This window comes from Amphiprion ocellaris, chromosome 14, assembly GCF_022539595.1.
Source record: "Amphiprion ocellaris isolate individual 3 ecotype Okinawa chromosome 14, ASM2253959v1, whole genome shotgun sequence".
Taxonomy (NCBI): domain Eukaryota; kingdom Metazoa; phylum Chordata; class Actinopteri; family Pomacentridae; genus Amphiprion; species Amphiprion ocellaris.
In genome coordinates this window covers 24,712,379-24,728,462 of record NC_072779.1, presented here as the reverse complement: position 1 = coordinate 24,728,462, position 16,084 = coordinate 24,712,379, and the positions used below count along the sequence as shown (strand labels likewise).

Below are 16,084 nucleotides of genomic sequence, written 5' to 3'. Positions count from 1 at the left end.
TAGCTGTCAGGCAGGATGACAACTGTAAAGTTAATGCATCTCTTTGAGCGCGTGCAGAATGAAAGGAGCAGATGGAAACTGCAGCAGAGACCCCTGCTGTGAATTTAGACAAGTTAATGTTCAACCAAACTGAGTTCAGACTCATTTCAAAGCATAAATTAGAACTTTATTTTATTATTACAATATTACAAAAAGAGTAGCACAACTCTCACGCTCTTGCCTCTTATCTGTCGTACAGAATGACACAAAAGAAAGGCTTATGGACCTTCTTCCATTTCACAGCAATAGTACAAGAAACAAAGAAGAAAATAAAATTTAAATAACAAGCAAATCAAGTATTATAAATAGTCACAACTGCAAACTGAAGCTTTGAGACTTGGAAAAAAATGTTACAGCTCAGTAACTACACATTGCTAAAATATATAATTACAAAATATTACTCCTTTTCTTGCTTTCCATAATAAAGAATCTCTAAGGAATTGCTCTGTCTAGTCAACAAAACTTCATTAAAATAAAAAGACCAAAAGAAAAAAGAAATTGCTGTTTCTGCGTATCCTTACCGTCTTCTTTCTCCTTATTATTTGGGGTTTTTATTAAAACCATGCTCATTTTCAAAGGAAAGTCCAAGGACCAAACACTTAAGGCTTTTTAAGGGCTGTTAGGGAGTTAGGTGAACGAAACATGGGCGTAATTGTGTTATAACACGCACACTCTCTAACGCTCACATACTCATCCTTAACTGTACCCACAGCAGCAGGCAACATTCACACACAATCATTAAACTTTAAAGTTACAGTAGTCTAGTAGGTAAGCCAGTGTACAATAAAATAAACAATGCATTTGCTGTTTCACTTTAAACTTAAAAGTCAGTTCCGTTTACCTTCGAGAGATCTTGCAAGTGATCAATTTGGTCTTTTCGAGCAAACTTCACATCAGATTCAGTAGCAACTACACACAATTCACTGAAGTTCCTGTTGTGAGGAGCAAAACTCTGGCTAGGCTTGTAGTTCAGCTCTACGTGACATCATTAACGCTTATTTCTTCTACTCCAGAGTTTTGTCCTCATGACTAACCTATCCCTTTCAATACCTGCAAAACAATCTCAACATTCAAGTATTACATTTGTCATGGATACACAAAGGATCAGAAAAGGACACAAACAGAAAAATGGCACAACTTCATAAGAGTGTGTCCTTGTTAACCTGACTTTGGCCATTTTAAGGTAGGAGAGCTAATCTTTCTTGACTTTTTCTGCCCTAAACATTTCACAATCTTGTTGCCAACTGTGGCACTGAGTCATTTTTTTAACACCTGAATTCATTGCAGCATTTTATGCGGGACAGAGCTTCACCTTTTCTACACATTTGCTCCCTGCTGGACCTTTACTATGTACAAACGACCTGATTACGTGCTTCCTTAACTGACCAAGAGGAATTAATCTTGAATAGTCCTATCATACAAATAAATAATTACATTTAAAAAGAATAAAACCTCTGTGTACATGTGCATTACTGCAAACGCTTCCAGCTGTGTTTTCTACTTTCCAGTGTCCGATGGCTTTGCACTGAAACAAGATCATACTCTCCTCTTCTATCCAGAAGTGATTGTATTTAATCTTGAAGCGTTGACACCAAGAAATTAGTCTATTAAAACTAGTCGGAGCCAAAAATTCCTGACATAATCCTGTAAAAAATAAAGTAAAATAAAAAAAAATCCATCAGTAGACATTGCCATTTTTCAGTGAGGAATCTGTTTTTCTTCTTTCTTACATGCATAAGAAAACTTTACTAACAGGTCTGTAGTAGAAATAACACAGGATCTGTTAAGATCCAGGCACACAGAATTGACGAGTACGATCGAGGATGAAGCAGGGAATGAACAGTGCAGATGTTTACGCACACATACATGAAAAAGTTACCAGAAGTGCCAGGTAAAAGCAACAAAACTAAACGTAGCAATTGATCACTTGCAAGATTAAACAAACAAAATAACTACTGTTCTTCATTAAATATATTAATTTACCCTCTTTAACATCAGCGGTCATTTAAGTTATCAATTGAGTTTTATTCACGTGTTTCCTTTCTTAAGACTAAACAAAAGGGGTTGATAACAGTTGTGGAGACAAGGCCATAGCTTATCTGTACCCTGGGTGCTGGATGAGAGCGGTTCTGCCATCTCCAACCTCTGGACCTACCCTGCTCAGAGGAGGCCTGTGCATCTTGCCCATCAACCCTAGATTCTGATCGCGGAAATAGGGCGTCTGGAAGTCCCCACCCAAGTAATCTGACGTTTGCATCAGATTAGTCTGGGCGGAGGAAGAGGTGGAGGAGCTGGTTCCTAGCCTGTAATGGGGAGCCCCAGGGGGGCCACAGTCTAGTGTGGTACACCCTCCTGGGCCTGCACTGTGGAATGGCATGGCTACGTCCTGAGACCCGGAGCTGTCACTGTTGGGTGTGGGAAGGATGCTGCTGTTCCAAATGTGGGACTGGAAGTAGTGACCGTTAGTGTAGTGGGCCATGGGGCCGGGCATACCGTTGTTGTTGACAGGTGGGGAGGGGGTGGGCCTCTCTACCGGAGGTTTCAGTGAGTAAGGCTGACCCACACACACCTCTGCAGGGTAGCCCATGCCCTTAAAATGGAAGGTGGGGTCCCTGGAAGGCTGCTTGCAGAGGTGGGTCCCACCGTTCTGAATGTGGGGCACATGAGCCAACTGATGCTGATTCCAAGAGTGCATCTTCTGCTGCTGTGTGTTGTGTTGTAGCTGTTGTTGCTGCTGATTTTGTTGTGGATGCAGATGCTGCTGCAGGTGGTGCTGCTGCTTGAGATCAGCGTGGTTGGAAGGCAAGTGGTTCATAGCAGCCACACTGGGTGGAGGGTGGGCTCCCACTGGGGCTGTGACTTTCTCTTGAGCGCCAATAATGCAGTTGGGTGGGGGGAAGCCAGGGGTAGCAGGGTTACTGTGCATGGACACCCGGGAGCAGGCGCTGATAAGCAGGTTGCGACTGATGGGGCTGGGGTTGGCGATCTGGCCCTCGCACATGGAGGTGGCTCCTGCACCTTGGGCCCGAGCTTGGCAGAACTGGTTGATCTGATGCACGATGGTGCTCAGATCAGCCTGGCGGCCCTGGTGCAGCCCAGCGGCCATGGAGAGCGGAATGGTTGAGGTAGAGACAGTAACGTTAGGCGGAGCGTCGCCATCTGGCAGCTTTCTGCTCCCCTGCAGGCCAGGTGGTGGCTGCTGCTGAAGGTGCTGCTGCTGAAGCATGACAGTAGGAGGCCCCTGTGGGTGGCCAAGGGCTGGGTGCTGAGACAAAGTCTGGAGTCTGGGTGGGCCCTGAGGGTGCTGGGCCATAGGGGGAGGGTGTCTGAGACTCTGAGTGTGAGCCTGCTGCTGAGGAAGTGGCATCTGCAGAGTCTGAGGTGGGTCCTGCGGTTGAAGGGGTAAGCTCTGCTGGGGCCGCGGGAGGTTCGGCAGAGGTGGGTGGTGGTTTAAAGTGCTGGTTGAAGCCACTTGATAGGGTCCAGTGGGAGGGTTCATGATGACTTCAGGGTGCAACCGAGCCCGGCTGCCGTCAAAATCTTTGAGGATGCCTTTGACTGTGGGCACCTTGACGATGGCGAGGAGGCCTGTCTTGGCACTGGCCTGAGACGCAGGGTAGGGGCTGTAGCGCTGGCCTGACGTATCCAGCCCGTTCACTGTACGGCGTACGTGGTTTCGCTGGGGGACCTTGACACTGTTGGGGAAGATCTTGATGGAGAGGGGGTTGTTGGCAACCTTCTTAGCATATGCGTCCAATTCTGCAGGGGTTGGAAACGGAGCAGATCTCATCCTTTGTGTGGTGTCCCCTAAAAGGGGAGAGAACAGGACAGATCAGAGGTGAGACAGAGGTGGGAGGGTTGAAGGGTGAAGAGAGGAGGGGAGGGTGAGGCACAATGAGAGAGACAACTTAATCCAGGTAGAAGTTTATATGGCACTAAAGAGCACATCAGTTGTAATCTAAGTAGCTGAGTGGAAGCTGATTTGGACAGCGGTCTCATGTTCCATACCTCACTGTTTTTCTGCTAAAACTCTCTCAGCTCCCTCCTTATGAGGACAAAAAAAAAAGATTTCCTATCTCACTCAGCAGAAATATTGCAGCTGACGCATTCCCACTCTACAGTCCAATTTAGTGTCATTGTTGGTGACTTTGAGGTCAGGAGCTATTAGTGGCCTTAATTGACGTTGCATCTGGGCAAAGAATAGGTATACATCTGAGGGTGGGCTGCGCTGCTTGCTACTGAATCACAAACTAAACAAAGAATAAGCGAGGCAGCGATGGTCCCCTGTGGCTGCTGCGAGGAGAAGGAAAGAAAGAGATAGACGCAGAGAGCAGAGCTCCATGACAGCAGACAAGTAATCAGACACAGAAGCAGCGTCTCTGATCTGCAGGAACACCTCCCAGGCCTCAGCTCGCAGACATTTGTTACACCCGCTAAGCACCGTGGCTAAATTTAACAATGCCGAAGTGACAATGTGAACATGATTATGTGTTTGTGCATGTGTGAAGGTGTGCTTCGTTTATGAGCCTGTTTAAAATGTGCGACAAGATCATGCAGGTGTTGCAGGTGGTGTGTGTTTTATTTCAATGCTGCGTTCTCACTTTCACAATAAAAGTCAATCGTTTTAAGAGAACGATAGCTCTTTTCCCTGCTGCCCTCCATCTCTCTGTCCCAGTCTGACCTACTTACACTGCAGCGTTTGGACTGACGGATGTGAGTGGACCTGATTTACATTAAGAATCACAGGTCTGATGCGCCGCTGTTTGAGGAGGCGGATTTTCAGCTCAGGTAAAACAGATGATGTCTTTACAGCATACTGGCTACTCCTCCCTGTTGTTGAGTGAGCAGCAATTTGAAATGTCTGAAATCTTGGCAGAGGTCTGTGGTTTCATGCGGCCGCAGTCGTCATGCTCAGTCTCAGCGGGCAGACGGGGCTTGTGGGATGAGGCACAGAGCTGAACTGAGGGCGCTGACACGGCAGCACCAACAGTTGTGCCAACTGGCTAATTAATTCCTGCTTTATTTGTGAACAGGAAACAATGGGCAGCGATGTGCAGGGCCGGTATGGGGCGGCGCACAGGGGGCTGCTGTAACTAAGTGTTCAGCCTGCTGATGGCAGCCTCATTAATGCAAAGGGTCTGGGCCAAGGAGCTGGAGCTTGACACCCGCCATCACTGCGGCCTAATGTCTGTCGCTGAACAAATGCCAGGGTAAGCAAACACAGATAAATGAACACTTACACACAGGCTCACAGACATGCTGAGGATAGGCTTCACCTGTCAAACACAGCACATGATTAATGATCTTGTTGGAAATGATGTTCCATAGTGACATAGGAACAGAATAAATAAATATAAAGGCAGCTTGACTGTAACAATTAACCAAACCCAGTATCTGTGGATTACATTTACTATACAGTGCATAGCATTTTACGCTATAAAACTTAATAAATGCAGCTTGTTTGCTATCAATGTCGTGAGAAGAGCTTGTGAGAATCTGGCACAGCGTCCGTGGTCTGCAACTGTTGTCAAAACCTCATGTCAGTGCAGCTGTAGAAAGGTTTGTAAGTGGGTGGGAAGAGAGTAACATCATCTGTTGCAATGAATAAAACATCTTTTAGAATTTCATGGGAATGAAATCTTCTGGATGAAACTAGGATTGTGGACAGACTGACCGAATGTTAAAGATCACAGTAACTCTAAATATAACACCATTAGCCAGCTGTGCACTGCCTCGTCTACAGCAGGCGAATCTGTGAAAACAGAGTGTACACCTGTCTCACATAGCGAGCCAGCATGGTTGGAGTAATTAATACAAGAATGATCAAAATAGTTGCAATTAAAGGCCTACAGATACAAGAACAACTTATGGTTTCTGTATAGGCATCATATAAGTTCTATCTCTACCAACTGTTCCACCATAGACCCAAATGAAAATGCAGCAAGCATATAACAGTACACTTTGCCACTGGCACTCGTGTAATAAGTTTTATACGTAAGTTGTAAGATTCAGGCAAGTAGCAAAGAAAGCAGTGTCATTGGAAACTGAACGATCCATTACATTGGAAAAGGGATTATACGTTGTTAACAAAGCTTACACAGGCATTCTGGGGGAAAAAGCAAATCTGGATGGAGACTTTAAAAGAAGTGTAGTAAAATGTGTAATGAATTCAATAAATAACTGTTTAGAGTAGTTTCCCCTAAACAGTGGATGAAATCGACCTCTTGCTGCTTACATCTGTTTAAGGCTCCTGGCAGCTGTTGATTATGTGTTCAAATAAGCAAGTGTAACTTATTTCAACCTTAACCCGAAACCTGGATTAGTTGGGGAGCTTAAAGCATCAAGGGAGGGTTAATGAGGAATATGAGTGAGGTTTGTAGGTGGCTGCTGGTGGCTACGAACATATCATCTCTTAGATCTCCAGCTAAGCACGTTCCCAGCGAGGGAACTGGGGGAAAGAGGCCAGTCTGGTCGTGCGCTAATTATCCCACTGCTAGCTAGGTAGTTGGAACACAAGTGCACAGTCAGCAGGCACTAATTAGGGTTTCTTTTATTCAAACTACTGTTTTTATTGAACAAGGTTTAAGCAGCAGGGAGCAGGGGCTCATGCTGCTGTAAATTACAATTTTCACACAAGAGCAGGAAATTAGGTTTGAAGCTTCTGCGTCAAATTAGACATGTGAATGTACTTTCTCACATGAAGCCACCTCCTCACAATTTTTGCAGGCTTTTGAAGAGAACATTCCACGCTGATAGAGCATGATAGCATAACCTTCAAAAAATGAAAACTATTATGAGGAGAGGAAGAACAGAGAGTTGCTTTTGATCTCAGTAGGGACTAAGATGTGAGAATCAGTCAAGTGGCCCAGCTGTACTAACAGTTTGTTCTGCCTGTAAGAACTGAGGACCAAAGGCCACTTCCTGGTACTTGAGTCATCGTGCCTGGAAGATGAGCTGTTTTCTTCATGACCCACTGTCTCTCAGCATACCTGATCTTCTCCTCTGGCAGCCTTTACATTTCACAGCCGTCATCTGTTAACAGTCACTCCCTGATGATAAACAGAACAGCTGCTCTGGCATTGCCTCTGACAGCAACCTGCAAGCTCGTAACTTTAAATGACTCTTCGATGCACAGGAGAAGAGGCAGTGCACAGCCAGACTGGCGATCTGGAACTCTTGGTGAATACAGAGTGGCAGGAAAGTGTCAAAGACAAGATTCTGTTACACAAAATTCAGCATTAGAGTGTGTTGAATACCTGGAAGGCTTCAGCTCAAGGATAGGCAAATAGGAAAACAAATAGGAGCTAATTATGTAAACTCCCTATCGGAGTCTTTTTTGTGGGAACTTGTCAGTGCATTGAATAAAGATTTCAAGTGACAACTAGTCTATGAATTTCACCTAAAAGCAGTCGAGCACATCTCTCATGGAGTCAAGCTGTCAAATTATCTTCTGTGCTGGGTAAGCAATGGGGCTCTGGAGAGACAGTGAGTCCTGTGGACAGCCAGGAGGGAGACGGCGGAGCGTTACTTGAGGGTTGAGGCCTGGTTCTGGCTGCGTGTGGCAGCGCACGGGGAAGTAATACTTCAAAATATGACAACTGCACAAACTGCTGACATGCAGAAGGTTGTCCACAGGTGCTGGATTGCACAAAAACCCCAAAATGTACAGATTTCTTTCATTCACTTTTTCCTACTGCGCTGTGATAAAAATGATTCAGTCTTAATAAAAATACAGCTCTGTGGCTTTGATGTAACGCCATGTCTGTTTGAAGAGCAGATGACAAGAGAAGGCATTATGAGAGAATGATAAGGAGAGGGAAAAAGAACAGACAGTAATTACACTTCTAGGAACGGTCGTGCAGTAGGAAGCACGCTCCATCACCTAAATGGATTACAGTGTTGGGCAGAAAACCAAATTGAACTCCAGTTGCGCCTTGTGCTCTGATGTTTCTCACTGTGTCACATAAAGGAGGAATAGAGAAACAGTCTAGCTGATGGCTGTACCATGTCACAAGACTGCCTGAGTGAGGCAACAGACGTTGGCACTTAGCAGACTCCCTCACGCTTGCTGATCTCCTGGGGGTTGGCTGATTACTGTGATTCTGAAATTACAGTCTTGATGAGCTGGAGCATTTTACAACAAAAAAAACTGCAGTAGAAATGGGTCAGGCTGAGGCTGAGTTTCTACTCAGAGAGATGGAGGCAGGAGGAAAAGGAGACATGGACCATAACCTATGTCTAGGAAGTGATTGATCATCTAAAAAGACTGCTTTATTAGGGACAATCATACTGATAGGACAAAATGCAAGTAATGCTGTGTGCAGGCGTCAACTGGACCAAATATACAGCTAATTACAAAATGTGAATGCATGTATTTAATTATCAATTTCACCTCTACAGACTGAAAACAGGTGACATGTCGGTTTAGGGTGGAAAGACATGTCAAAGTAACACAAGGATAATAACACTGACTTACTGTTAACATTGTCATTTATTATGTATTAGTTTTCTCACTGATCTGAGCCAGTTAGTCTCAGCTCTCACTCGCTGATTTCAACTCTCCATTTGTGCTGCTGCCCCTAACACCTTAAAGTGTCCACATTTGTCAGCAGTCAAGTTGCAAAATTCAAACACATTGAATTCAGCAGGCCAGCACTGACTAGTCTGCTGTTAAACCAGGGCAGCAGATTGCATCTTAAATTCACTCACATTACAAGATCATCGGGGCAAAACCACTCATCCGCAATCTGTCTGCAAGTCTGACAGCAACTGACTCTTCCTGATGGTGAAAAGTAGCCGAGATATTTAAACGTGAACGCGGTGATAGTGTTGTAGGAAGCACACAGGACCACACTCTCGCAGCAGACGGATTCTGAGGGGTGATGAGGGAGGGAGGGAGGGAGACTGTTCGCCGTTCATCAGCAAATTAATGGTGCAGTTCATCCTAATTTCCCTTGAAGACAGATCTATGGTCCTAGAGCACAAAAATATTCTTTCTCTCTTTCTGGTTTTAACACAGAGTTGCAGAAGAGAACCAGGCCAGGGTTGGCATGGGGATCTGATGTGGGGCGGCCAGCAGGATTGTAACAGCTTGGTTTGTTGTGTGGGATGGTGGTGGTTGTTAATAGTGTATGCGCGTGTGTGTGTGTGTGTGTGTGTGTGTGTGTGTGTGTGTGTGTGTGTGTGTGTGTGTGTGTGTGTGTGTGTGTGTGTGTGTGTGTGTGTGTGTGTGTGTGTGTGTGTGTGTGTGTGTGTGTGTGTGTGTGTGTGTGTGTGTGTGTGTGTGTGTCCTGAGATCAGTACTTACATTTCTGAAGTCCAGTGTTCATCTGCGTGTGGGGGAGAAGCTGGAGGGGGAGGTCACCTGGCCCTGGCAGACAGGCCAGCATTTCACACAGACACTAATGCAACATGGGACACACACTTCTCCTCACACTGCAGAGAGAAAGAGAGAGAGAGGAAGAGAGAGGGGAGAGGTCAGACATAACTGCAAGGCAGCACATGGTGCGTGGCGATACAGAGGCTGGGTCCGGACTAATAGAACTCTGTAGCTGGTCCCTGGAGGCACAGGGCTGTGGGAGACATAGTTACCTTTCAATTAGAAACTGATTCACACCTGGAGCATCAGGTAAGGTGACATTTGATGCCAATAACAACTTCAATTAAACATCAAACAGCTGAAGTAAAACGGGCAGACTGGGCCTGAGGGACTGGCAGCTTTAAATCGACTCAGTCCCTCCTCTTCCTCGCCCTGCATGTTAGTCACCTAGTTGGACCCTGCTAGCCGCGCTTTACCTCTCCGCCTCCATCAGACCATGGCAGAGGAAATTAATGACTCCTGTATACTCGAAAAGAACACTCTCAAGAGGCCTGGCGCTGACAAGTTAGTGAGTCTCTGATCGATACTGCAGTACTCCAGACCTCAAAGAGGCCTTTATTTTGGGGACATTAAACAATAGAGCCAGCTCTGGACATGGTGTAAAAGAAATGAATAAGCATGGCTACAGCTTCCATAAATGCCTGCCACTTTGTGCAATAACTTGATGTAACAGAGAGGGAGAAAATGTTAGCCATGCTCCACTTGGCTTACTGCTGTATTCAAAACACCACAGATGCTTGCTTAATCAGCACTGAAGAACAGTCAGGGAGCAAATTAAGTCTACAGAGTCCGCGCCCTCCCCGTTTGCTGTGTGGCATCAGAGGAAGGCGGCAAGTGTGCGCAGACAAACAGCGCCTATGAGAGAGGCAATTACCCACAAAACAACCTTGGCATGCCTGTCTGCCGCAGGGTGATGGCTTAAAAGTGTCTTCCCCCCTGCAGGGAGAAGAGACAAGTGGAGGAAAGAGTGACAAAGCGAGAGAGAAAGGTGGAAAGAGAGAAAGACGGGTGGCGGGTTTGGGGTGGTGGGGGGGCTGAACTTGCTTTAAAAAGCAGGAGCTCAAAAAGGTCAGGATGACAGCTCATTTAAATCCTCCCAGCGAGAGGAGAAAAAACAAGCCTTAATGAAGCTGCCAGTTCTACACAGATACCTGAGGGGCGTTGCACCTTGGGGTGCTGCAGGGGCAGGGGGGAGGAAAGGAGAAAAGGATGTGTGTGGGTACCGGTGGGTGGCGGCACCGCAGTCCTGAGACGGATCTGAGGATTTTGGGGGTGTTTTGTGCCATTGATGCTGCGTCACCTTTTCTGTTGCCCAGACTCCCACTCCTCTCATCCTCCTCCCTTTCCCCTATTTTCTGCTTTACAGCCTGGTCTGCCATATGGCAGCAATCCCTGCCCTCGATTCAGCATGTCACCATGCATTAACTTTAATTGGCCTGATATGTTATTCTTTTCCCTCTGGCCTTGGAAGGGTTTTAGGTACATGGTGCCTTGATGTCAGCAGGCAAGACTTCCAACTCTCTCTCATTTATCAGGGTGCCAAGATTTCACACAAAGATAACAGCAATCTCTTTGACAACAGGCAGGTTTGGGGTGGAGGAAAACTAAATATCAAATACAACAGTGTCTTTGTTGGGGGTTTCAAAAGCAAAACAGTGGCAGAAGAGTGAAATGATGTGGGGGGAAAAAACAAAACACAAGCATAAACTGTCAGTTCATTTGTTATAGGAACACACACATCAACCCACTACAGGCAAAAAACAGCCAACAGGCCACCCCCTTCCTGCCTCCCCCACAGCGCCCCTGAATGTCAGAAAACTGTGCAGTGGGGAGTGCAGCGGCAAAGGTCAGCCTATGGTAATGCCCAAGCTGACACTCTGCTTTACAGCGCAGAGCAGGAGGAGATGAAACTCGACAGACAGAAGCCTGACGTCTACTGACTTGCCTATCAGCACCACTGTCACAGAGACTTCAAATATACATCACACACCGAACACTGGCACTTTCTACAAAGGCACACACCCCCACAGAGGATTCTGCAACACATGGACTATTTGTATCAGAGGCACAATGACTACACCTGACAGAGCGTCAAATCCTGACAACGACTGAGCTCACAAAAGTTGGAGGTGCTTCTGCAGGTCGTAATCAGCACGAGTGGTTCAGCTACAGGCTTCTGCTGAGTCCTAATTGCCCTCTGACCACAAGTCGGGGTTTAGCACAGGCCCTCTAACCGCCATCCATTTGGGCAAATAGGTATCTACCCAAATGGCTTAGTAGCCTTTGTGATATAGAGACAAGCCCTTCCTGTCAGGACTGGAAACAGAGTTGCATCTGTGGAAGCCCAGCAGAGCCAGCTGGGCAGGACTGCAGAGCAGGGATTGGCTTGGTGGAGTTTAGCCAGGCGTCTCACACTATCAGCCCCGTGCAGACACCACAGGGTTCTCAGAGTATTAGGGGGCCCCCGTGACTCGGCAAGTCTCCACCAGCTACTTATAGAACCATAATAAAACTGTGTGAATAACTGTGTGGCTTTCATTATAGACAAATAAAGGCGAGCAGACAAAGCAGGACTTGAGCAAGTGATGTGCATGGCTTGTGTCATGTGTCAAATTGCTTCCATAAAAGCTGACCTATATTTTCTTTTCATTCCTCAGTGGGGAAGGAAAAAAGACAGCCATCTGAAAGTTAAAAAAAAAAAAAAATTTAAAAATCGCAGAGAAGGAGGAACAGGATAGACGGAAGCCACTTAGGAAATTAGACCAGCTGACTGCATTTATGTGCTGAATGTTTGGATCAATATCCTCTCCATCAACTATAATCAGCAGTTGTTAGAAATTTGGGCATATCATTGGGCTAATTGCATAGGAGATCATCTATTTAAATATCCACCAGCAGTAATGCATGAGGAAAAAGGGAGGACTGTGCACCAAAAATAAACTCATTAGAAGGAGATACGAACAGTATTAGTGGAGAAAAACAATGAAGGGGAAAAAATAAGGTGAGAAAGTATGTTTGGTAGCTGGTTGAATATTAGCAGTTTTCTATACCAATTATGAGGAAAAGCAATTAGGAGACCAAGTCACCATGTTGTACATGACTTGCGCTAACGGCTGAAGGAGAGGAGAGTGGAGGAGAAAGCAGGCTGCTGTTATTTTAATTGCATGTTTACCCCCAGGTTATGGGTCTGAAATAGAGCCAAGAAAAAAATGTTGCAGTAGAAATTCAATGCAACTTCGCTGTGTTGATTCTCTCAGGGACAGAGAGAGTGAAATTACTTTTCTTTGCAAGCCGAGTCTCTGAATAAGAGGTAAAGAAAGAAAAGGAGCAGAAAAATGAGAACAGTTTTTTACCCTTGAATACCAAGCCAGAGCATTCTGTCAAAAGAAAGGGGAAAAAGCCTTGGCTCTTGAGCATGTTAGGAAGAAATAACACTTCGGTATAGCCTTCATTAGCCCATCAGGCTTCACAAACAACAGAGGCAGAAAAGGATTTCTGTCGCTAGCAGAGGGCCAGGGGCATGTTAGGCTATGACAGGCTGGTTCACGACATCACACAATGGATCCTGATGACTCCAGCACATCCCGAGGCGTTTGGGACGGACCGTTTGCTTTTTCAGTCAGCAAAGACCCCCTCATCAACCAGGAGTGTTATCTCACACCAAAAGAGAAAGGACGAGAGAGTGGGAGATGGCCAAGATAGTGAGCAGAGGGTAAAAACGAAGAGAAGACAACCAATCCAACCCAACTCGCACACAAATTGAAAGTCTGTAAAATAGTGGTTTCCAAGTTGCAAGACACTGTGTGTCAGGGATAAAACTGTCAAGCAAGGAAACTGCTGCAGTACTGTGGGAGAGAGGAAGACAGCTACTTGGAACCGCTCTTCTCTGGAGGGAGGGAGGGGTCTGTGAAACAACTGGGAGGCAGCATGAACGCTCAGTAACTAACTGATGAAAAAGTGACAGTTCCCTGAGGTGAGATGGTGGATATGGAGCGGAGCGAGACAGCATGCCCCGCGAATACCGCATAGTCCACAACTGGATCGGCTAAATCTTTGCATAGGTGTCAGATACGGAAAGTTGGTTTTACAATGAGAGCACAGGCTCGTAGAGGAGCTGTATACCATGAAACTAAGAAAAGCAAACACTTTGAAACTATGAGGCCTGTTCTTACCTCACTGACCTCATTCCTCCATTCTGTTCCTTACATCAGCAGTTTGTAGCCTCTTTGACTCAATGATGACCACGACTCCTCACAGAAGATGACAGTAATGGTGGTGAGATGAGAGGATGAGAAGATATCGGGTAGTGAGTGTCCTGGTATGGCCTGGCTATCTCTGCCACAGCTATGTCATGGTCATTACCCATTCACCACATCAGCGCTGAGAGGACAGCCAGCCAAGGTCCAGTATTCAACTTGGGGTCAGTTTCACTAACAGCCACTTAAGCCCGCTTGGCTTCCCGAAAAGCCCTACAAACATGGAAGGTAGAGCTAAGTGTGCTCAGTCATGTCAAGGCTGGCCAAGGTCAGGCGGGCAGACTGAAAGTGCTGGCAGCGCCGCATGCATGGCGTCATGAATGCCAAAATGCCGGGGCCTCTGACTGCGCCGTTTGACAGACATGTTTACACCTGATAGAAAATGCGGTGTGGATGGCCTGCCAAAACAGAGGGGATCCAAAGTGAGGGGTGCCAGGCTAGTTATTTATTTATCTGCTGCAAATCCATCGAGAGCGCAGCCAGAAGCTGGGCATGCCTCAGTGAGGAAAAAGCCAGCCTACTCTCAGACATGACAGTCTTAAACCACTTGAGGGAGAAAAAAAGACCTGACAAGCAGTAACAGAAAAGGAAAGCAAAGATCTCATGAAGCAGCTCTAGAGATTGGATTTGATTTGCTCTGCTCTTAATACAGCTCACACGAGTTCTGATTAGCACATGAAATTATTCAAATTAATGAGAAGCTGCTCGAAAATCATTCATGATAAGATTCAGATACTGTGCCAGTCCTTACTCAGCCCTGCAATTAAAATCGTTTGGAGTGATAGTAGGACTTAGAACCAAATGTTAACAGGAGCTGCACTATTGAGGGTGTAGTTCAACTGACAGTTTCATATGTAATCTCTGACCAAATTTACGCACCTGACAATATCAATATCACATCATCATTCACCTACACTGTGCACATGTTGGTGTAAACAGAGGGCTGGTTTACTTAAATGTAGGGTAAAGTTACGGAGGAGTGATGAATCAAGTCAGGATGCTTAGTGACTGATAAGATCCACTAGGAAGCATCAACACTTCAAAAAGTTGCCTCCATCTACATGTCAACTCTGCAAACTGACTTTCTGAATATTTGCACCTTGGAGGGAGTCTTCCAAAAGGCTTGTTTGAGTCATCAAAAATTTTATTTGCATTTGGATGGAAAGACAAAACAGAGAGAAGATCCATCCATCCATCCATTATCTATACACCGCTTAATCCTCACTAGGGTCGCGGGGGGGGCTGGAGTCTATCCCAGCTGACTCGGGCGAAGGCAGGGGACACCCTGGACAGGTCGCCAGTCTGTCGCAGGGCTACATATATAGACAAACACGCACTCTCACATTCACACCTACGGGCAATTTAGAATAATCAATTAACCTCAGCATATTTTTGGACTGTGGGAGGAAGCCGGAGTACCCGGAGAGAACCCACGCATGCACAGGGAGAACATGCAAACTCCATGCAGAAAGATCCCGGGAAAGCCGGGACGCGAACCAGGGATCTTCTCGCTGCACGGCGAAAGTGCTAACCACTACGCCACTGTGCAGCCCCAGAGAGAAGATGCTACATTTAAAAAAAAAGTACTGTATACCTATCGACAATGTCGAAATGTTAACATAATTCAGTTAATATGCTCACAATAACAATGCTGACATGGCAAAAGTGTGTGTGCATATTGACAATATGGTCTAACAGAATAGTCTGTGTGCATACCAACTTGTACAACAAGTGATCAAGCTGTAACAAATGATAATTACACTGAGATGGACAGGCAGTCTATACTGGAAAAGCTTAAGGTTTGTTTATGTAAACAGTGTGACAGCTTATAAAAAACTCATTTTTAAAAATCTATCTTTGTAAAAATAAATCCAAAAACAAGCCAAACATGGCACTGTTTGGCAGATTTACCATCTTATTTTAATGTGTTAGCATGCTAAGATTTGCCAATAAGCACAAAACTCAAAGAGCATCTAAAGCTTATAAGAATGTCAATTGTTTTGTTGACAATTGGTCATAAACCAGTGGGCTGAACAAATACGAATCTTGACCTGATTATGGCACTGAAAAGTTCAAGGATCATCAAAGTTATTGCAATTCATCCTGAGGGGAATATAACTGCTCGCACCAAATTTCACAGTAATCCAGCCTTCTGGTAGCCATCACATCACACAAGCAGAGACAGCACTCATACATATGAGATCAACCCTGCTCCTTTCATCTCCTCAGTGGTGCCACCACATCTGTGTTATCTTCACATATCCTCACATCACAGCAGACAACAATGTGCTGAGTCACATGGTGCTGTGTCAGATGCCAGACTGTGGGGTTTGGCACTGGACTGGAATATCATGGTTAGACAGAGATATACAGATACTAGACTATGTTAAATCTCCTGTGTGTCTTACAG

General features: G+C 45.6%; 1 protein-coding gene across 3 annotated transcripts in view; it reads right to left on the bottom strand.

The window, feature by feature from the left end:
- Nucleotides 1-144: 144 nt before the first annotated feature.
- fam222ba (family with sequence similarity 222 member Ba) overlaps nt 145-16,084 on the bottom strand; it is a 29,830-nt gene continuing 13,890 nt past the window's right edge. For all 3 annotated transcript variants that reach the window (XM_023280146.2, XM_023280145.2, XM_023280148.3), the window contains exons 2-3: nt 9,347-9,474; nt 145-3,846 (exon numbers count right to left, since the gene is read on the bottom strand). In XM_023280146.2, coding sequence (XP_023135914.2) covers nt 2,135-3,846; nt 9,347-9,428 — 1,794 coding nt within the window. In that variant the 5' untranslated portion in view covers nt 9,429-9,474 and the 3' untranslated portion in view covers nt 145-2,134. The remainder of the gene's footprint in view (nt 3,847-9,346; nt 9,475-16,084) is intronic.